Raw genomic sequence first — 22,825 nt, 5'->3', positions numbered from 1 at the left:
CATACGTTTAACGCTATATATACGGGGCCATATTGCATACGATTAACGCCATACCTTGTGTGTATATACGGGCCATATTGCATACGTTTAACGCCAAACCTTGTGTGTATATACGGGACCATATTGCATACGTTTAACGCTATATATACGGGGCCATATTGCATACGATTAACGCCATACCTTGTGTGTATATACGGGGCCATATTGCATACGATTAACGCCATACCTTGTGTGTATATACGGGCCATATTGCATACGTTTAACGCCAAACCTTGTGTGTATATACGGGGCCATATTGCATACGTTTAACGCTATACCTTGTGTGTGTATACGGGGCCATATTGCATACGTTTAACGCTATACCTTGTGTGTATATACGGGAACATGTTGCATACGTTTAACGCTATATATACGGGGCCATATTGCATACGTTTAACGCTATACCTTGTGTGTATATACGGGAACATATTGCATACGTTTAACGCTATACCTTGTGTGTGTACGGGGCCATATTGCATACGTTTAACGCTATACCTTGTGTGTATACGGGGCCATATTGCATACGTTTAACGCTATACCTTGTGTGTATACGGGGCCATATTGCATACGTTTAACGCTATACCTTGTGTGTATATACGGGGCCATATTGCATACGTTTAACGCTATACCTTGTGTGTATATACGGGCCATATTGCATACGTTTAACGCCAAACCTTGTGTGTATATACGGGGCCATATTGCACACGTTTAACGCCAAACCTTGTGTGTATATACGGGCCATATTGCATACGTTTAGCGCCAAACCTTGTGTGTATATACGGGCCATATTGCATACGTTTAACGCTATACCTTGTGTGTATATACGGGGCCATATTGCATACGTTTAACGCTATACCTTGTGTGTATATACGGGGCCATATTGCATACGTTTAACGCCATACCTTGTGTGTATATACGGGCCATATTGCATACGTTTAACGCCAAACCTTGTGTGTATATACGGGCCATATTGCATACGTTTAACGCCAAACCTTGTGTGTATATACGGGGCCATATTGCATACGTTTAACGCTATATATACGGGGCCATATTGCATACGTTTAACGCCATATATACGGGGCCATATTGCATACGTTTAACGCTATACCATGTGTGTATATACGGGCCATATTGCATACGTTTAACGCTATACCTTGTGTGTATATACGGGGCCATATTGCATACGTTTAACGCTATACCATAAAATTGAAACATAGAATTGAAACATTCATTAACCCATCACCCATCATCCATCATCCATCCACCAAATGATTCATCCTTCATTCATATGTTTCACTTGTTGTGTTGGAACGTATTCAATTGTATCCACAGCTGTGCCGTGGTTTTCAAGTTATCATTATTTCGAGAAAAGTAATCAGATCGTTGATCAGATTCGGGCGAAATGGGAATTTTTTAGCAATGTAGGAATTATTTTCTGATATTATATTGTAATTAAAGAGTGAAATAAACTAGTAAACATTTGAATGCCATGACGAAAACGGTAACGTGTGTCAGTTTGAAAGTGAACTGATAAACATATTATGATTGAACAGCAGGCAACTGGCAATGCAATTATTTAAACCGTTTGTGCAAGCTTAACATTATGGACAGGTCCCATTTGCATCATAGGAGAACGGTTTCATGTGAGTCGTCAAACTCTGTAATAGCGCTCAGAGATAAGTAGACAGGTCCCAGTCAGTGTCTGGAGCACTGTGGGTCTAGTGGTCTGCAAGCGCGAGTACCATCCTGTCTATGGTGTTATTGAAATTGGACAAGTCTTTGTAGAACGTTCCGATACTCAAAGGAATGCGTCGGAAAGGATGTTTTAGTTAAGCATTGGAATTGGTCATTCACGTTGGATCTACCAAGACTGGGTTAGGTGTTTGTCTGTTCCAGCGATTAGATCTTATTGGATGATATGTGCTTAAAGGAACATGACTTTGGTGTCGAGAGGTTAAATACCCAATCCGGTGGCCTGTGTATTGAATAATGGGACCCGCTATCTACTATGGTTGTCGTCTGCTTCATTCGCTGCAGACGATACAACAATGGCGCCTTGCAGAGTATTATTAATTGCATGGACATCTGCGACATAACGATGTAATGACATAATGTATTGATGGAAGTTATGCATGGGATTTGATCATGTTGGATGGGCAGACAGTAAAACACAGGACTTGCCTGTACGGGGAAGAACTCCTCAACCTAATGCAACTGTAGCTCCGTATGATGACGACTGTATATCTACACGGAATTGTGTTTGGAGGTCTTTAAAGCTGTGAGCTGACTATTGGCGGATCCGTTGACGTCTGTTCGTTATCCCATCACTGTTCAACCCACATGTGTGTCGGTTTTCTTTTAATGCCATGGATGTCGCTTTTTCGCTGACCGTTAAAGCGAAAACAATGACGATACATTGATTGTCTGTTGGAATTACGTCACAGACAAGATGAATGGTTCGTTAAGCGGGCAGTACGTGTAAGCTAAATAGCAGAATACCGGAGTCATATATCACCCTTCACATGGACTTCACTTTGGAGACATTTCTCCAGAGGAACTTTCTATGCATATATTTCAGTGACCCCTGGGTATATCTTCTTCTGTCGTGTTGAATACGTTGATGAAGATGCGTGCTGCGTTTCATAGACATAGAAATTTGCTTTCGAGTTGAGGCGCAGGAACAAAATATAAGACTTCCTTAAATGGCAACATACGCTCTCTTGTCTTTTCAGAGACGTCCTTCATTCCCCCAAGGTGGCCTCGACTGGCATTTACATAGGAAAAGCAGTTTCAACAGATCGTCAAAGGTTACAGCAGCTACTCTAACTTTCGCCGATGACGATGACGACAACAACGACACCAGCGTCACTGGGTGCACGTGCCCCGACGACAAGAAGACGCCAAGTATGCTCACAACGGACGATAATGCAAACGATAAGAGTAGCAGGCAGCACACGTGTACGAACGTCAATTGTAAGAATTATCGACAACCCAAGCGACGTCAACACCGACGACGTTCCCGAGCAACCGTCGTCATCAACGTCGGCGGTCATACGTTTGAGACGTACAGATCGACGCTAAGGCGACTTAAGAATTCCGTGTTGTCCGACGACAACCAGATGAGAAAGTTTTACCGTGCTGATACGGGGGATTACTTTTTTGACCGGGACCCTATGGCGTTCGGGTCGGTGTTGAATTACTTGAGGACTGGGGAGCTGCACATCCCCTCCAATATGTGCGGCCCCTCCCTCCAGAATGAACTGACGTTTTGGGGGATAGATGAACTGGACATTGAGAGATGTTGTTGGACTCAGTACAACACGTGGAAAACCCAAAGTAGGTCACTGGAGAAACTGGAGTATGACCGGAAGTTGTCCACCACTCAAGACCCGGTGGCTGACAAGGATAACGTTGGATGTTGGACCCGGTACAGGTCCAGGTTGTGGACCTTCTTACAGGATCCTTCGTCTTCAAGAGGAGCCAAGGTAAGCATAATTTATCAGCGCATGTTACGTTGACCTGTTTCAGTCGTCAGTGGTGTTTATCTCACGTTGTTCTGATTGATTCATTTCCGTTTAAAGTGTATGCGTGTAAGGCAGGTTCGGGTATGTTATAATTGCATAATTTTGATAGGGCAAAGGAATTTGCAGGGCTTGTGTGTGATTGGTCCGGTAAATACATGCTTTGTAATCAGAACAACGTGACTTTTAGCCATCAGTTCTCGATGGTGTGTATCAATTCATGTCCAAACATGCCAGTATGCTTGCATGAAGCTTATGGAATGTTTCAGAAAGCTGTAGATATATAACCCATTATAAACCTATCATGGTGTTGTAAACATCTCCCAGACGACCTTTCTTTTGTAGTAAGACCACTCTGCAGGTTTTACAATTGCTCCTCGGGTTTTACAATTGCTCCCCAGGTTTTACAATTGCAATTGTAAAACCTGAGGAGCAATTGTAAAACCTGTCGTGAAATCCCGATTGCTGGATGGCATTTGTAGTTTCTCTAAAATGCACTTGAAAAAACTTTCAAAAAAAAAGGTCCAGAACAAGACGAGTTTTCATCAATTAACTTACTTTGAGTAAGGAAAATATCGTCATCGACAGACATCCTCTCTTGTGAACAGTCAACGACACAATGCCATGTGGTAGGACGCACGCGGTTCTTTCTGCACGTACAGCCCTCTTCTGCACGTGCAGTCCGCGCAGTGGCCCGCGATAACAACTGTTATAAAGCGTGTCTCGTTATACCGCGCTTATTTGCGACCCGTATACCGCGTAAATATAAGCTCCAAAAATGACACAGATTAATGGATAGCGGTTTATAAGTTGGACAAAAGCGTGGTAACAACAAGTACCATTTTTTACCACAAACATGGGTAACATGGTTTTTCCACCGAAGGAATGGTATGATTGTATAACCGGGTAGGTACAGAAAAGCCGAGGACGCTACGCATCGTAGTGTGTGTTTGCTGGTAACACAGTCCGAGTTTCATTCAAGGCTAAAACAAATTACGCTTTGAAAATACGAGTTATTACAAGGTCTCTGATTTCGCCTGTTACAGGTGTCAAGTACAAAAATGACGACACCGCCTCCGTGGTCTAGTGGTAGAGCGTCTGCCCGGGGAGCGGAAGGTCGGGGTTCGATCCCCGGCCGCGTCACACCAACATACGATAAAAAATGGTACTTGTTGTTACCCTGCCTGCCGCGCTCAGCATTTAGGGATCTAAACAAGGACTGGTCGGCTAGGAAGCAGTATATTGTGTCTGAGTGGGGTATTCATGTTCAAATTCTGCACTCATCTCACTAAGGCTAGCACTATAAAATCAACATCAGTCCGGACTAGTACAAGCAGCCACACACACCTGCGTGAACTTCGTTATATAAGTGCAATAATCCCGAACGCGACGTTAGACCCCATTTCGCCTCACCTCTCCTCACAGAAATGACTAAAACGTTTAAAAATGTTACGCTGGTTATTGATAGTGTTTGAGACACTTCAGGACGTTTGACCGACAGATAGATGTATCCCATTTGAGTGGATCGATGCTCATGATGTCAATCCTGGATTGTCTGGTCCAGACTCGATTATTTACAGACCGCCGTCATATAGCTGGAATATTGCTGAGTGCGGTGTTAAACAACAGACAGACAGACAGACAGACAGTTGGAAGGACAACGAGGTAGTAAGTTTGGTTAAAACACAGGATAAGAATATTCTTTCTTAATCTGATTATGACGCTGTAAAGAATATACACCAATTCTCAAATTAATCCTTATCTGCATTTCATTTGGAAACCAATATGTTTAAACTAGTAGCTCACATGAAAGAAACAGCGGGTCCTGAAATAAATAACATTTTGAAAAGATAAAATACTTAGAGTTAATCATAAGAGCTGATTCCATGCCAGAACAAATTTTATTTACTTTTCAGATCAGATTTAAAAATGTTCATAGTTTTGTTAGGCCCTTGTCATTTATTGTCCATTTTAAAGCTTGCCAAAGCATAAATATTTTATGTAAATTCTACTATGAAATTGGAAAGGTTCAAATTCAGTTACCACGGTTAAATCTACAGGTAACCTAGCATGTGTAGACACAGCATGTTAGTCTCCATTCTACCACGACGAAATACAATGTGAATTCTTTGGTGTCGGTGACGGTAATTAGTGAAGTTTGGTTCTTAATATCACTTCTCCATACTATAATGACTTTATATCTAGATGTATTTACATACCGAGGTTTTTTTATGTTATAGAAAACTGAAAGAACTGCTGGTACAGTTTGTTATGTGCATCCAATCAGAAGAATTGAATCAGCAACATCACCCCTGCCACGTTTGAAATTTTGTAAATATGTGCCAAAAAAATGTAATTATTTTCAAAGCTAAGATAACCATCAACAGTTGTGTATTTTGCGAATTGTTTTTTTTACATAGGCTTAAATCAAATTATTTTTAGAAAAATATAACCAAGTAGCAGTATTCTTTGAGTGCTGACAAAGCGACAGTACTGTTCATTTTTTAATATAACATCGCTAACTTAAGATAGTTTAAATTGAAAATCAAACACATGGTAAAGTCAACTGAGAGGTGTAGTTTCTTTTGCTGCTCAGTATATTAAATGCTCAAATTTGGGAACTGATCCAAAAGTGGCCCGAGCTGCGCACACAACAATCACTGAGTCATCCGATGCAGCCGAAGTCTCTGCAGCAGCCCGTTCATTGAATTGCAATTCACGCTGTTGGCAATGAACCGTGGCATCAGAGTTTACCTGATTGTATGTGTTTAGTGTTATAATTTGAAATTAATCGATGTATGTTATGCACAACGCCTTGGATGGTGTTTTAGCTTCGTTGGGTTTTGTGCCTATGGTATTTGAAATATGTCATACATAACAGATGCTTCAGCGTTGCTATGGAGATAATATACACGGTCACATGAACGAATGATGCAGATGAATTCATCATGTTCATTACTGCATGGACCCCTGAAGAGCTAGGTCAGAATAGGTCTTCCGCAACCCATGTTTGTGGTAAAAGGCGACTATGCTTGTCGTAAGAGGCGACTAACGGGATCGGGTGGTCAGGATCCCTAACTAGTTGATGCATGTCATCGTATCCCAATTCTGTGGATCGATGCTTATGATGTCAATCACTGGATTGCCTGGTCTAGACTCGATCATTTATAGACCGCCGTCATATAGCTTGAATACTGCTGAGTGCGGCCTTAAACAACAAACAAAAACACTACTGCATGGAGTAAGTGTTAGTCACAGTAAAACGGTTCAGTCCCCGCACACCTCCTAGTTTGGTTCATGATCACTAGGGGCCACGGGTGGCCCAGTCGTCTAAGGCGCTGCAATTCGCTGAACCGAGTTGCGTCCCTTCGGCAGGCCGGAAACCTATTTTAGTGGGTTCGAATTCCGGTTCGCCCCGATTATTTTTTTTGTTTTCTCAGCACCATTCCCGTGCTCGTGGGTTTCAACAAAGTGGTAAGCGTCTGAGACCTGCATCACTTCAGACTTTCCTCCCAAATTAAGCTGACGCCATGAGATAACCGGAATACTGATTTAAGACCCAACTACTCACTCACTCACATTGGTATTGTTGATGGTCTCCGCTAAGTCATATTGAACTCGACAGGCTACATTGCCTTGCTCGGGCCAAGACGGCCTCAAGACAATATGAAAACACAAGGCCAATATGAAAAAACCCAATAACATAAACGTATTAAATTAGTTCCCAACGCAAACCTTAACATCACAATGTCATGTATTCCGTAAACAAAAACAAACAAAACAACAACAACAAAAGAAAAAAAGTGTGATTTGCAGTACCATAACCTACCATGTGTGCAAACAATGACATTGTCTAGTCATTTCTAATGTCAATTTCAGAGCCAGTCATTAGAGACAGCTATTAAGGTACGTCCCTGTGGCCAGCTCCTTAACGGCCACGCCCACAATAGATTTACTAACGAATTCAATCTGGATTAGAGACTGATATAAGCCTTCCCCGTGTGTGTAAACCGTTATCATAATATTAAACTGTGTGTATTTGTGTTACGACCATACATCCCGCCCCACAACTAGACTCCACCCCTGCACCACCCTCCCCCTTCCACCCCTGCACCACCCTCCCCCTTCCACCCCCACCCCCCACTCCCGTCCATTGTATTCGTGGGTTCTTGAACCAATCAGATGTCTGCTTTCGAAACTTATTCGGCTTATTTTTTTTCTTAAAACCTTGATTCGTAAATTTCGTTACGAAAGAAACCCCACACAGAACACAAATATGCTTATGATGGTACACCCTTTTCGGAGCAGATGCTGTGGTGCTCTGAAACGACATGTCTAAAATTTCCACAATATAATCGTGTGGCTTTATCTTTTGCATTCGGAACTCCCCGATTACTTGCACCCATAAACAAAGATGTTATTTGCTCTTCGTTTAATAAGTTTGTCTAGCCAGTCCAAAATATGATTTTATTATAACTCACTAAAATATGATTAATACAAACGGAAGTGACAGATAAATGTCCACACAGAACAATATTAAACCGTAAAGAAGACAATATAAATTATGACGAACTAGAATATGACATATAATTTGATCGGTGTTGTGAGATGGTGGTGATCCAGTCGTCTAAGGCGCCGCAATTCGCTGTTCAGAGTTGTGTCCCTTAGGCTGGACAGAATCCTACTATCGTGGGTTCGAAACCCGGTTCGACCTTATTATGTTGCTAGGTCTGTCAATTCCATGCCTGCTTGTACTAGTGTACTGTGCTGGTACGATTATTTTGTGCTAGCTCACTGAGATGCCACAGTTTAACAAGGATACCCTACTCAGACCAAGTAAACTGACTCCGGGCCCACCAGTCCTTTCATCCCCTCATGCTGAGCGCCAGGCAGGGTAACAACAAGTACCACCTTTTTTATCCTTTTGGTATGGCGCGACCGGGGATCGACCCACCGACCTTCCGCTCTCAGGGCAGACGCTCTATCAACTAGGCCACGGAGGCCGTCTCTGTCCAATGATAAATTCACAGAATAATTAAACTAGTCAATGAACAACTAAGCACCAATAAACAGTAGCACTCCCCAATGAACAGTAAAACTATTCAATGTACATTTAGATATATCGATGATGAATTAAACTGTCAAATTAATAAACTAATACCAATAAATGATAACCAATTGACAATTAAAATACCTAAATAAAGTTAAATTACCAAGTTAATAAAACATTCTTTGAGAGGCATTTAGAAGTTGGAGTACAAAGTAAGAATATGATTTATGGATGAACAGCTTCTTTATTACAAGAGCGACGTTTCGGTGAAGGTTCTAACATTTGCTTGATGACGGTGTTAGAACCGACACCGACACGTCGCTCTTAATTGTAATAAAGAAGTTGTTCATCCATAAATCCTATCCTTACTAAATAAAAATTGAAGTACTCAGTGAAGAAAAAAAACTGATAAAAAAATGTTTTTAAGTACTGTAGCTACTGGTCAGTGAAAAATGTTATGGCAATGACAGCGTAGTCCTAGTCTGAGCAAGTGAGTATGATTTTACGCCGCTTTTAGTAGTTATGCAGCAGTATCACGACAGGGGACACGGGATATGGGTTTCACACATTGTACCTATGTGGGGAATAGAACCCGGGTCTTCGGCGTGACGAGCAAACGCTTTAACCACTCGGCTACCCCACCGCCCCCGTGTGTCGAGTTATCAGCAGATATTATACAAGCACAGTGACATACATACACTCTCAGGCTACCTACAGGAACCATTTGTTTGTGTGTTTGTTAGTGTGATTGTATGCTTCAAAGACGTCTATAAATGACATTTTGTACATTGTTCTAACAATGATGCATGGGGATGTGCCTATTGTTCTGGTATAATTACTACACATCACTACCAGAACATGAAACCTGGCAGCTATCCTACCTCGTGTCTTTATATAGTTATTTGTAATTCGAAAAGGCTTCTGGCAAATTAACCGCCACATACGTTTTAATCTTTGAAATATATATTTTCATTGGAATAAGTTACAGCACGTCATCAGCTTCAAACAAGTAAACTCCCTACTTCCATTACGCAAAACAAATATACAGTTTGAGCGCTGCGAGCTAAATAATACCCACCTGACGACTAATTCGAGTATATCAAGTTGATCGCGACCCTCAGCTGTTTCCAGGAGGTAATCAATAAATACCAACTCGTGTCAAATTGATATACAGTAAACTACGGTTATAACGAACTCAAAGGGACTACTAATTTTAGTATGATGACTAATTCGAGTATATAAAGTTGATAACGACCCTCAGCTGTTTCCAGGAGGTAATCAATAAATACCAACTCGTGTCAAATTGATATACAGTAAACTACGGTTATAACGAACTCAAAGGGACTACTAATTTTAGTTCGTTATAACCGTAGTTCGTTATAAGTACATATACAGCATGACTACAGCAAGTAGTCGGGGCCAAAAAGTAAGTTCTTATATCCGTCGGTTCGTTATAAGCGTGTTCGTTATAACCGTAGTTTACTGTAATGCTGTTACCAATGTTATCCGAGGGCAAGGATCAAATACAGCAAGAAAATGGGATCGTGTTTGTCGCAGTGGTTTAAGGTGATGAAACTTGGTTTGTCGTGTTATTCCCCTTTGAGGTCAGAATCTGATAATCGTGGTTCGAATCCCAGATTCACTTGATTCTCATCCTTGGTAACGCTGTTCTCGCGACTAAACGGACTTGCTTCACTTTTCTCGCACATTAAGCTGACGCTCCGTGTTATAAGTGAACTGTTCAAAGCGGTGTAAAACTCAGCTCACTCATTCGCTTTCATTCCCCGTGTGGATTTAAGGTTAGAATTAGTACCCATTCATGTACGAGGAGACTTAATGAAATTCAAAATTTAGCGACTTGGTTGATAGCATGTCAACGTGCACCATGGATCGTTGCTCGTAATCACTGGTTTGTCTGATCCACATTCCTTCACTTACAGATCGCTGTCATACAGCTGGAATATTGCAAGCAAAGCAAACGCACACTTACTCATTAGGTATATGTTGTGACAGTCAACAACTGACCCGCACACCATTCCGCCAATAATTTTATTTAAATGTAAATTACTTTAAAACATACACCGCGTTTCAAGATTGACCTAATATATTATGCATATCCTCTACGCTAGTACGTATCTATGGAAACCTTTTAGGGCCATTTGTTTTTAACTGTTTGCTTGAAATTTCAAGATACTTAGTTGAAATTTCAATATACTAAGTTTTGAAATTTCAAGTTATAATCTTAAAATTTCAACTTATTTTCTTGAAATTTAAACTTAGTATGTATCTTGAAATTTCATCTCAGTATTTTGATATTTCAAGAAAAAACAAACAAAAAACAAACGGCCTTAAAAGGCTTCCGCACGTATCAGCGAGCCATTACTATCCCATCGCAGTCTCGGTTGTGTTGTGTATATTGCGTAGCTGATGTAGAAGAGGATTCTCATCACTTGAGGGTTGCTTCCTGATTAATTTTTTCAGTTGAACAAAAGAAGTTGTTTTTTCTCTTGGTGGAAATTAGGTCCAATGTTGTTTTTAAATGAGGATAAAATCTCACACAGACGAGTTTTTTTTAAACCAGGATTGATTTTTGTAATGAAAAACACAAAAAAAGTGCAACGAGAATTACCTCTACGCTCTTAAATATTTTTTTCCTTCTTATCTAATTCGAAAACAGAATATGATAAAATCAGTGTTTTATGTTAGGCGTATGTCTCTTAATTCATCTTAAATGTCGTTATACACATTGTTTACAAAATTAATACGTGATTGAAAATGGTATTGATTCGAGTATCGACGAATAGAACGAGGGAGTAAGTGTATGGGTATTTCGATTAAAAGTTTAGACAATGAATGAACGAAGGAAGACGTTGTTTAACGCTGCTTTTTATATAGCGCCACACATAAGTGTGATGTGTAGGGAAGGCCTGGAGTGAATGAGTGAGTGAATGAGTGAGGGAGTGAGTGAATGAATGAATGAATGAATGAATCACAATCAAGCTATTTAAAGGTCCATGCCCATCTGATTGTTTAACATTCCAACATTTAAGCGTTGCCTTTCTGGCGTGACCAGACACATTCCTGTTCTATTCTCATGCTCTTATTGTACTCTCTTCTCTCCTTTGAGCCTACGAAATTCTACGACATTGGGGTATGTACCTTTAAATGAATGCTACTCCTTCATTGCTTTCTAGCCTTCATTTAGTGCTTCATTTCACCATCAGCAATGCTTCATTTCACCATCAGCAATGCTTCATTTCAACATCATCAGTGCTTTGTTATGTTCAGATTCCTGACAGGGAGCGATGCGTGATGTGCTGCGGACTTATTGATTCCTATTTGTGGACACAGTGACATTTTCATGCGTAATTTACAAAATATGTTAATAGGACAATTTATACATGAATCATATCATGTGTTTTGTTCAGCTTAAACCTCCACGTAGACATTTTAATGCATACTTCTAAACAAAGACCACACGATTCTTTCATATTACTATAGTTGGTGGTGAAATTGGGTTTAACGTCGCGTTAGAGATTATTGCACCTATATAGCGACGTGCATGCACGTGTGTTTGTGTGTGTGTGGCTGCTTGTACTAGTCCGGACTGATGCCGATTTATAGTGCTTAGCCCACAGGGATACCATGTCGCAGTTTAACATGAATACCCCATTCAGACCCCCGACCGCGTCATACCAAAAAACGTTAAAAGATGGTACTTGTTGTTACCCTGTCTGGCGCTCGGCATTAAGGGGATAAAACAAGGACTGGTCGGCTCGGAGTCAGTATACTGTGTCTGAGTGGGGTATTCATGTTAAACTGCGGCATGGTATCTCAGTGAGCTATCACTATGAATCGGCATCAGTCCGGACTAGTACAAGCAGCCACACACACACACACACACACACACACACACACACACACACACGTGCATGCACATCGCTATATAAGTGCAATAATCTTGGACGCGATGTTAATCCCCATTTCACCTCACTACACCCACTCAGACACAGTATACTGACTCTGAGCCGAACAGTCCTCGTTTTAGCCTCTTAAAGCCGAGCGGCAGCCAGGGTAACAACAAGTACCATCTTTCAACGTGTTTTGGTATGACGCGGCCTGGGATCGAACCCCGCTCTACCACGAGACCACGGAGGCGGTCTACTATAGTAAATCAGTCACGGCATATCTGAAAGTAAAATGAAAGGATCGGGTGTTCCTTAATTTATATTGAGTAGTATATTTTCATGAGTACAAAATTTTAAAGACCGTGATTCTAAGTCATATAGATGATCTTGACAATGTATAACATAAATACACAACTCTTTCTCAAAGGCTTCCATTTTATCAAAATAGACAGAAATCCTTTTAGTTATTGCTATTATGTAATGTCCAGGTAAATTGTGTTAACTGACCAACACCTGGTTGGTAATTTCGGGTTCAAATAGGTCCCCACGAACATGTGGGTCGTGAGGGGCGCTTTAATAGATCGGGTGATCAGACTCGGCGACTTGGGGGTTGCATGTCCGCGTACCCCAGCGGCGTGGGGCGTGGATCGTAATATCAGTCACTGGATTGTCTGGTCCAGACTCGATTATTTACAGGCCGACGTCATATACCTGGAATATTGCTGAGTACGGCGTAAAACAAACAAAGAAACAAACACAGTGACTAGCAGACGGGACAGTTTAAAAATGTCGTTCTGTTAGATGGTCAATCTAAACGTTTAGTTAAATAACGAGATGTGATGTGGACTCTTTTTGGACAAGTAGATTTTCACAATCCATCTGAGGAAAGTTCTTTTAACGGATCCCTTCATATCAATAATAATAATAAAGGGTTCTTGAGTGACATCAAATGCAGAGGCAAAACTGAAATGTGTTAAAACGATGCTTTTGAAAACTTTTCGGGAATCGTTTTTCATTTCAACGTGCTCATGTCACTGGCTCAAGAGATGTAAGCAAAGATTTGACAAACTTTGAAAACATCGGCTCCTTCACACACTATAGCCGTACTTATACTATGTCATTGCAAGTGATGCAAAATAAACCACACAATCCTTTAATGTTTTAAAGAATGTATTGTGCCATTCTGTGCAATCCGAAATATGTCTTGGACGGAATACTGTATTAATCTACAACTCTGGGAACAACAAAAACGTTTAAAAACTATTATTTTTAAAACCACACAAGAAAACAAGTAAGTTGTGGTTTGAATATTCGCGATAGATTGCAACACAATACGTTTAGATTTTCATTTCCATAACATCAACATTTGCCTCTCCCAGTAGACCAAACGTGGTCCTTGTCATATCTTGTTCTTTGGCTTTGAATATATTTATTTTAAATCTAAGGTTGGTTATAAAAATTAATTTGTTTCATTCCGCATTTTGCTATTGCTTATGTTGCCTTTCTGGCAATATTGATACCAGTTTTGCGATCTGGTATTTGCGTCTGAGGTTTTCAGAATACGTGTCTGTCCTAATTTGGTTTCATTTCCTTCTTGGTGCGAGTAGTGAGCGGCTGTCTGTAGACTAGGGTGTGCATGTTTTTTTGCTAATCGTCGAATGATTATTCAAGGCCACAACAATTTGACTATATATTGAGGGGACACATCGTCTTCTTTTCGAAAAAATCATTTTTTTCTTTATGGTGATTTTCTGATCGGAAACTACTTCTATAAATATATAACAACCTTGCTTTAAAAATGTTGAAGGGCCAAAAATCTCTTCGCCAAGGTAGAAGGACCTAACTGCTGTAATATTTAATCATTGGCTTTCAATTTTGAAACATTATGACGTCATTTCAAGAACATACCTTGGGGGAACATCCGGAGGTAAAATAATTCATTGGATGTCGCCCATATTATATAATTTTAATGTTTATATTTTCCATATGTTATCAGAAACATGAGGTAACGTTTTTTGCGGAATCATACGAGGAGATTTCTCATGATAATGGAGAGTGTTTCGTGGCTTTTATTTAATATTACATCAGTGTCCATGTCGGAAGAGACTTGGTGTAATTTGACATTTTATGTACATGTAAGGTGTATTTTCTTACCTTGCGGTAGATGAAAGCCTCAAAACCCCTTTCCATAATCATAAGAATGAGTGAGTCGGGTTTAACGCCGTTTTTAACATTATTCCAGTTATATCACGGCGTGTCAGCTTAATGTGGGAGGAAAGCCCGAAGTGATGAAGTCTCAGACGTTTACAACTTCGGTGAAACCCACGAGCACGGGTATGGTGCGGACAAACCTAGAAACATAATTGGGGCGAACCGGGATTCGAACCCACAATCATAGGTTTCTGGCGTGCCCAAGGGACGCAACTCGGCACAGCGAATCGCGGCGCCTTAGACGATTGGGCCACCCGTGCCCCACATAATCATAAGAATGAAGTCTATGCCAATAATGAAAGACGTAAAGATGTATATATATGTCTGTAACAACATAGTGTATTGCTCATGATGTCAATCACTGGATTGTCTGGTCCAGACTCGAGTATTTACAGACCGCCGTCATATAGCTGGAATATTGCTGAGTGCTGCGTTAAACAACAAACCAACCAACCAACAACGATTCCGACTATATCATAAGCATGTGTTTATAACTCATTATTAAATAGTAATGGAAGCAGGTGTTCGGAAAATGGTTAGAGTATCCTGTTCGAGCGACGGCACCAGTCACACACGCGATACCTGAGGCGTGTTCAGGAGGGCGGGCGCTCGCGATATTACGCGAGCACGCGCTGTTGAACACAGCTAACCGCGCGAGCGCACGCGTGTACTCGCGATCGAGCCCGAGAGGTAGTTCGCCTCGTAATCTAAGATGGCGTCGCACATTGAACAAATGTTTGCCTTTGGCGAGAATGGAACCGATGTCAATAGAATAATCTTTAAGACTAGATCTACCATCAAAAAGTTATTTTTGCATTTTCAATATATTGACCCGTGATGATCAGGGAAGACAATAGGTCTTCCGCAACCCATATGTTAGGATCGAGTAATAAGACTCGCTGACTTGGGTGATGCATATCATCGTATCCCCATTGCACAGACCGATGCTCATGTCGATTGCTGGATTGTCTGGTCCAGCACAGGGACATGTAACTAATAATAAAAATAAACACTTTGTTATCATGAACATCAAAGTATGAACACATCAAACTTATGATGAAATTAAATGTGTGAATCTATGACACTTGTGGACAGGGCTGTTTTGATTCCCGGTGACGCCATTTTGGATGCTGTGCCGCGAGAGCGAGTACGCGCCTTCCGTTCAGAAAGGCGTGATATTGCCTCACTGTACTCTCGCGCGGGCGCTCGCCCTCCTGAACACGCCTCTGATACGTTCGTTCGGCTCGACTCGGACAACACTGACAAGATTCCGCAGCGGAACTAGTGTCATGCACGTGACTATCACGTGGAACAACCCATGCTGGCGACAGCCCCAATGAACTGTAAACATTGTTAACAGTTATCTTGAAATCAAAGTGTATGCGTATTTTGTTAAGCACAGAAAACCCGTGTTGCGAACTATATGCGACAGGAATACAGAGAATACATGCAATATCGTAAGAGGCGACTATGCTTGTCGTAAGAGGCGACTATGCTTGTCGTAAGAGGCGACTAACGTGATCGGGCGGTCAGGCTAGCTGATTTGGTTGATGCATGTCATCGTATCCTAATTGCGCAGATCGATGCCCATAATGTAAATCACTGGATTGTCTGGTCCAGATTCGATTATGTTTGATTCTTGTTCAACAATTCCAGCTATATGACGGTGGTCTGTAAAATAATCGACCACAAGTGACTGAGATCATGAGCATTGATCTACGCAATTAGAATACGATGCCATGCATCAACCAAGTTACCGAGCTAGACCACCCGATCCCGTTAGTCGCCTTTTACGGCAAGCATAGTCGCCTCTTACGCCAAGCATAGGTTGCAGAAGACCTATTCTACCCCGGATCTTCACGACCCCGTTACGACCCCGTTCGTGGCCCCGTCGTCTAAGGCGCCGCGATTCGCTGTGCAGAGTTGCGTCCCTTGTGCACGCCAGAAACCTATGATTGTGGGTTCGAACCCCGGTTCGCCCCGATTATGTTTCTAGGTTTGTCAGCACCACACCCGTGCTCGTGGTATGAGACCTGTATCACTTCGGGCTTTCCTCACAGATTAAGCTGACACGCCGTGATTTAACTGGTATACTGTTAAAAGCGGCGTCAAACCCAATTTACTCACTCACTCACAGGCCCGTTGTCTAGGTGGATAGATCAGACCAGTCGGGGTAGCACCAAGTTGTATTCTGCAATCACAATGACGTTACAACTCAAGAACTGTTTACAGAAATGTTTTTCACGATATATTTGAAAGTTTACGTCTACAAAATGGAACTACAGGAAAACACGTTCATACTGCTTAAAAAATCGTTTAATCTATACTGCACCATGCTCGCGTGACAATATGGCGCTTGGCCTCATGACTGTGTGATGACTAAATGAAATTGCAAAGAATTAACATGAAACCCTAATCACAGTGAAACAGCCTGTTCTGTACTGAATATTATATATGGTCACAGCAAAACATAAAACGCCTGACTACGATGTAATGGCCAAAGCAATCCCCCATAGCAATTCTGGGGTTTCAAAAGGTTTGAAATGAGTCGGCAGCACTGGCACTTTACTGTAGTGAGATGAGACACGTCAGGGGGCGAAGACGCGTGGGCGGTGCTGGCGTCATGCCAAACTTTAACACCATCAGCTGATCATGAATATTGACAATATACAGAAGAGTAAGGACCAGTTTAATGTAGGATAAAACAAACTAAATTCCTTTAGTTTTCAGACACAAACACCCGAAACCCCCAAACCAACCAAATAACAAAACAAAAAAAACCAAAAAAACAACTTAATTCTGAAAATGTTGAAGTTCTCAGTTTAGAGACCTTTTTAGTCAGGCATTTATCGATTGAAGTTTATTTACTTGGTGTTGAAAATCATCTGTAGTTATTGTTATAGATCAAATCTGCCATTCTATCTTACGCATTGTACCAGAAGGACTTATCACTATTGCCGGCGGCGATAAACCCCAACACCTCGCTGAAATACCGTATATATTAAATGACAACTCGTAACAGCATATGAATAAATTGAGGATCGGAGTTTTTGCTTCGCTAAGTTACAAAATATTTACTTTGAGAGACAGGTAATTTGATTTTGTCGGTTTGAAAACTTGCAGGGCCATTCTTCTCACCACCTTATTTTACTATTGAAAATGTTTTCAAACGGCTGGTCTTGCGTAGTCCATTCAAAGCTTGTGGATAAGTTACTGGTCTTCCTGATAAGTTGCTAGTCTTGTTGATGAGTTGCTTGTCGTGTTGATCAGTTGCTAGTCGTATTGGTGAGTTGCTAATCGTGTTGATAAGTTGCTAGTCGTGTTGATGGGTTGCTAGTCGTGTTGATTGGTTGATAGTCATGTTGATGAGTTGTAAGTCGTGTTGATGAGCTGCTAGTTTTGTTGATAAGTTGCTAGTTTTGTTGATAAGGTGCTAGTCGTGTTGATGAGTTGCTAGTCGTGTTGATAAGTTGCTAGTCATGTTGATAAGTTGCTAGTCGTGTTGATGAGTTGCTAGTCGTGTTGATGAGTTGCTAGTCTTGTTAATAAGTTGCTAGTCGTGTTGATAAGTTGCTAGCTTTGTTGATAAATGGCTAGTCGTGTTGATAAGTTGCTAGTCGCGTTGATGGGATGCTAGTCGTGTTGATAAGTTGCAAGTCATGTTGATGAGTTGCTAGTCGTGTTAAGAGTTTTGCTAGTCTTGTTAATAAGTTGCTAGTTTTGTTGATAAGTTGCTAGTCGTGTTGGAAAGTTGCTAGTCGTGTTGATGAGGTGTTAGTTTTGTTGATAAGTTGCTAGTCGTGTTAATAAGATGCTAGTCGTGTTGATAAATGGCTAGTCGTGTTGATAAGTTGCTAGTCGTGTTGGTGAGTTGCAAGTCGTGTTGATAAGCTGCTAGTCTTGTTAATAAGTTGCTAGTCTTGCAGATAGGTTGCCAGTCGTATTGATAAGTTGCTAGCTTTGTCGATAAATGGCTAGTCGTGTTGATAAGTTGCTAGTCTTGTTAATAAGTTGCTAGTCTTGCTGATAAGTTGCTAGTCTTGTTAATAAGTTGCTAGTCGTGTTGATGAGTTTCTATTCGTGTTGATAAGTTGCTAGTCGTGTTGATGATTTGCTAGTCTTGTTAATAAGTTGCTAGTCGTGTTGATAAGTTGCTAGCTTTGTTGATAAATGGCTAGTCGTGTTGATAAGCTGCTAGTCTTGTTAATAAGTTGCTAGTGTTGCTGATAAGTTGCTACTCGTGTTGATAAATTGATAGCTTTGTTGATAAATGGCTAGTCGTGTTGATAGGTTGCTAGTCTTGTTAATAAGTTGCTAGTCGTGGTGATGAGTTGCTATTCGTGTTGATAAATGGCTAGTCGTGTTGATAAGTTGCTAGTCGTGTTGGTGAGTTGCAAGTCGTGTTGATAAGCTGCTAGTCTTGTTAATAAGTTGCTAGTCTTGCAGATAGGTTGCCAGTCGTGTTGATAAGTTGCTAGCTTTGTCGATAAATGGCTAGTCGTGTTGATAAGTTGCTAGTCTTGTTAATAAGTTGCTAGTCTTGCTGATAAGTTGCTAGTCTTGTTAATAAGTTGCTAGTCATGTTGATGAGTTGCTATTCGTGTTGATAAGTTGCTAGTCGTGTTGATGATTTGCTAGTCTTGTTAATAAGTTGCTAGTCGTGTTGATAAGTTGCTAGCTTTGTTGATAAATGGCTAGTCGTGTTGATGAGCTGCTAGTCTTGTTAATAAGTTGCTAGTGTTGCTGATAAGTTGCTAGTCGTGTTGATAAATTGATAGCTTTGTTGATAAATGGCTAGTCGTGTTGATAGGTTGCTAGTCTTGTTAATAAGTTGCTAGTCGTGTTGATGAGTTGCTATTCGTGTTTATAAGTTGCTAGTCGTGTTGATGAGTTGGTAGTCGTGTTGATAAGTTGCTAGTTTTGTTGATAAGTTGCTAGTCGTGTTGATAAGTTGCTAGCTTTGTTGATAAGTTGCTAGCTCTGTTGATAAATGGCTAGTCGTGTTGATAAGCTGCTAGTCTTGTTGATAAGTTGCTAGTCTTGCTGATAAGTTGCTAGTCGTGTTGATAAGTTGCTAGCTTTGTTGATAAATGGCTTGTCGGGTTAATGAGTTGCTAGTCTTGCTGATAAGTTGCTAGTCGTGGTGATAAGTTGCTAGCTTTGTTGATAAATGGCTAGTCGTGTTGATAAGCTGCTAGTCTTGTTAATAAGTTGCTAGTCTTGCTGATAAGTTGCTAGTCTTGTTAATAAGTTGCTAGTTGTGTTGATGAGTTGCTATTCGTGTTGATAATTTGCTAGTCGTGTTGATGATTTGCTAGTCTTGTTAATAAGTTGCTAGTCGTGTTGATAAGTTGCTAGCTTTGTTGATAAATGGCTAGTCGTGTTGATAAGCTGTTAGCCTTGTTAATAAGTTGCTAGTCTTGCTGATAAGTTGCTACTCGTGTTGATAAGTTGATAGCTTTGTTGATAAATGGCTAGTCGTGTTGATAAGTTGCTATTCGTGTTTATGAGTTGCTAGTCGTGTTGATGAGTTGGTAGTCGTGGTGATAAGTTGCTAGTCTTGCTGATAAATGGCTGGTCGTGTTGATAAATGGCTAGTCGTGTTGATAAGTTGCTAGTCGTGTTGATAAGTTGATAGCTTTGTTGATAAATGGCTTGTCGTGTTGATGAGTTGCTAGTCTTGCTGATAAGTTGCTAGTCGTGGTGATAAGGTGATAGCTTTGTTGATAAATGGCTAGTAGTGTTGATAAGTTGCTAGTCGTGTTGATAGGTTGCTAGTCTTGCTGATAAATGGCTAGTCGTGTTGATAAATGGCTAGTCATGTTGATAAGTTGCTAGTCGTGTTGATAAACGGCTAGTCATGTTGATAAGTTGCTAGTCGTGTTGATAAGTTGCTAGTCTTGCTGATAAATGGCTAGTCGTGTTGATAAATGGCTAGTCGTGTTGATAAATGTGCGCACCAAGGTTACCGTTATAATGTGATTGTCACTATCGATCTTACAGCAAATTGTCAAGTAAGTGTTGGGAAAGGTTGCTTATTCCATCAAGGCAATTCCTTCGAGATTCGCAGTTGAAATACAGACATGTTAGAAAATTAAGAGTCAATATAAGCAATCCCGTTAGAGACGTAATAACAGTTGATATAGACGTTCATTCACCACGTCAGGTTGACGCTACTCCCAGAGAAAGGTACTGCAGGTCTCTGTGGCGAGAGAAGGGCTGACATCTGGCGGCTCCTTGTACAGATGATTGCACAACGACGTCACAACGGGGGATACCTGCAATTACCGCGTGGTGGGGGAGTCAGTCGTGTGGAATTATATAACAGTACACTGACCTTCCTGTCCTCTCAATCTCCGCCGTTATTGATGCATCCTTTGCATACCCAGAAGTGGAACTCCATTCTTAACAATACCGGTTGGCCCTGATTGTGTTTCAAGGTTTGGCAGTACCATACCAAGATGGTTACCTGCATCACTTCGGGCTTTCCTTCCACACCAAGCTGACACGCCGTGATATAACTGAAATACTACTCAAAGTGGCATTATCGCTCACTCACTCACTCACTCACTCACTCACTTCAAGCCCAAGAGGTTTCCAGGAGCCAGGAGACCCGTGAAGATCGGGGTTCAGAAACCCATATTTATTGTAAGAGGCGACTATGCTTGTCGTAAGAGGCGACTAAAGGTGATTGACATTATGATCATCGATCCACGCAATTGGGATACAATGACATGCACCAACCAAGTCAGCGCAGTGAGCCTGACCACCTGATCCCGTTAGTCGTCTCTTACGACAAGCATAGTCGCTTTTACTGCAAGCATGTATTGCTGAAGACCTATTCTACACCGGATCTTCACGGGTCTTATAGGCTGAAGATACACACTACGCATTATGAGCAACACGTGCACGAGTGTGTGTGATAGTCGCTGGAGCTAGTGGTTGTACATGCTGGAGGTAATGGGAGACACTGCGAACAAAACAATGTTGACAGCACTGCCATAACTCCTCCCGTTGGCCCTCGCGGTGATAGGCACAGCTGGATTTGATTGTTTGTTTGTTTGTTTGTTGTTTACCACCGCACTGAGCAATATTCCAGCTTTTTGACGGCGGTCTGTAAATAATCGAGTCTGGGCCATACAACCCAGTGACTGACATAATGAGCATCGATCTATGCAATTGGGATGCAATGCCATTCATTTACCAAGTCAGCCTGACCACCCGATACCGTTAGTCGCCTCTTACGACAAGCATGGGTTGCTGAAGACCTATTCTCTTCCCAGATCTTCATGGGTCAGGCCAAGTGGGAAGACAACCAGAGCAACACTAGCGATTTTAGAGGGTGAATCAGTAGTGATTACAGACATATAGGGGGCGGTCGGGTAGCCTAGTGGTTAAAGCGTTCGCTCGTCACGCCGAAGACCCGGGTTCGATTCCCGACATGGGTACAATGTGTGAAGCCCATTTCTGGTGTCCCCCGCCGTGATATTGCTGGAATATTGCTAAAAGCGGCGTAAAACCATACTCACTCACTCACAGACATATAGAAGACAAATTTGACATTAGGTTTGAAATTCGCTTTTGTAAAAAATATGTCTGCAGTTTATATGTCAACTAACATTGTTATTGTAAAGTGTTTGCTGCAATCTGATTGGTTAAAAATCTTTCTGATCAAAGCTCATGCGCCGTCGGTTCCGAATAAAATTTGCTGACGCCCGCAAAAATCCGAAAAGAAATAATTATTATATCCTAAATAGATCTCATCAATTATTTTATGTCCGACATAATCAGTGAAGTTTGTATTTGAGAATGCGTAACACATGAATACATTTATCATTGAAATACTCTACAGTAAATACAGAAGAGAATGTGAAGCGTTCTGCCAGGGGCACAGTTGACCCAGTCGTCTAAGTGGCCGCAGTTTGCTGTGCAGAGTTGCCTCCCTCAGGTGTGCCAGAACCCTATGATCGTAGGTTTGAATCCGGTTCGCCCTGATTCTAGGTTTGTCAGCATCACACCATTATTCGTGGGTTTAACTAAAGTGATAAGCATCACTTCGGGCCTTCCTCCCACATCAAGCTGACACATCGTGATAT

At 41.3% G+C, this 22,825-nt stretch overlaps 1 protein-coding gene across 4 annotated transcripts in view; it reads left to right on the top strand.

Annotated features, from left to right (window-relative positions):
• The window catches only part of LOC139472329 (potassium voltage-gated channel protein Shaw-like), a 124,334-nt gene that overhangs the window by 60,639 nt on the left and 40,870 nt on the right, over positions 1-22,825 (top strand). For all 4 annotated transcript variants that reach the window (XM_071254782.1, XM_071254780.1, XM_071254781.1 and 1 more), the window contains exon 2: positions 2,772-3,524. In XM_071254782.1, coding sequence (XP_071110883.1) covers positions 2,772-3,524 — 753 coding nt within the window. The remainder of the gene's footprint in view (positions 1-2,771; positions 3,525-22,825) is intronic.

Source organism: Haliotis cracherodii, unplaced genomic scaffold (assembly GCF_022045235.1).
Source record: "Haliotis cracherodii isolate W230 unplaced genomic scaffold, xgHalCrac1.p SCAF_24, whole genome shotgun sequence".
Lineage (NCBI taxonomy): Eukaryota > Metazoa > Mollusca > Gastropoda > Lepetellida > Haliotidae > Haliotis > Haliotis cracherodii.
This window is presented reverse-complemented; position numbering and strand designations above follow the sequence as displayed.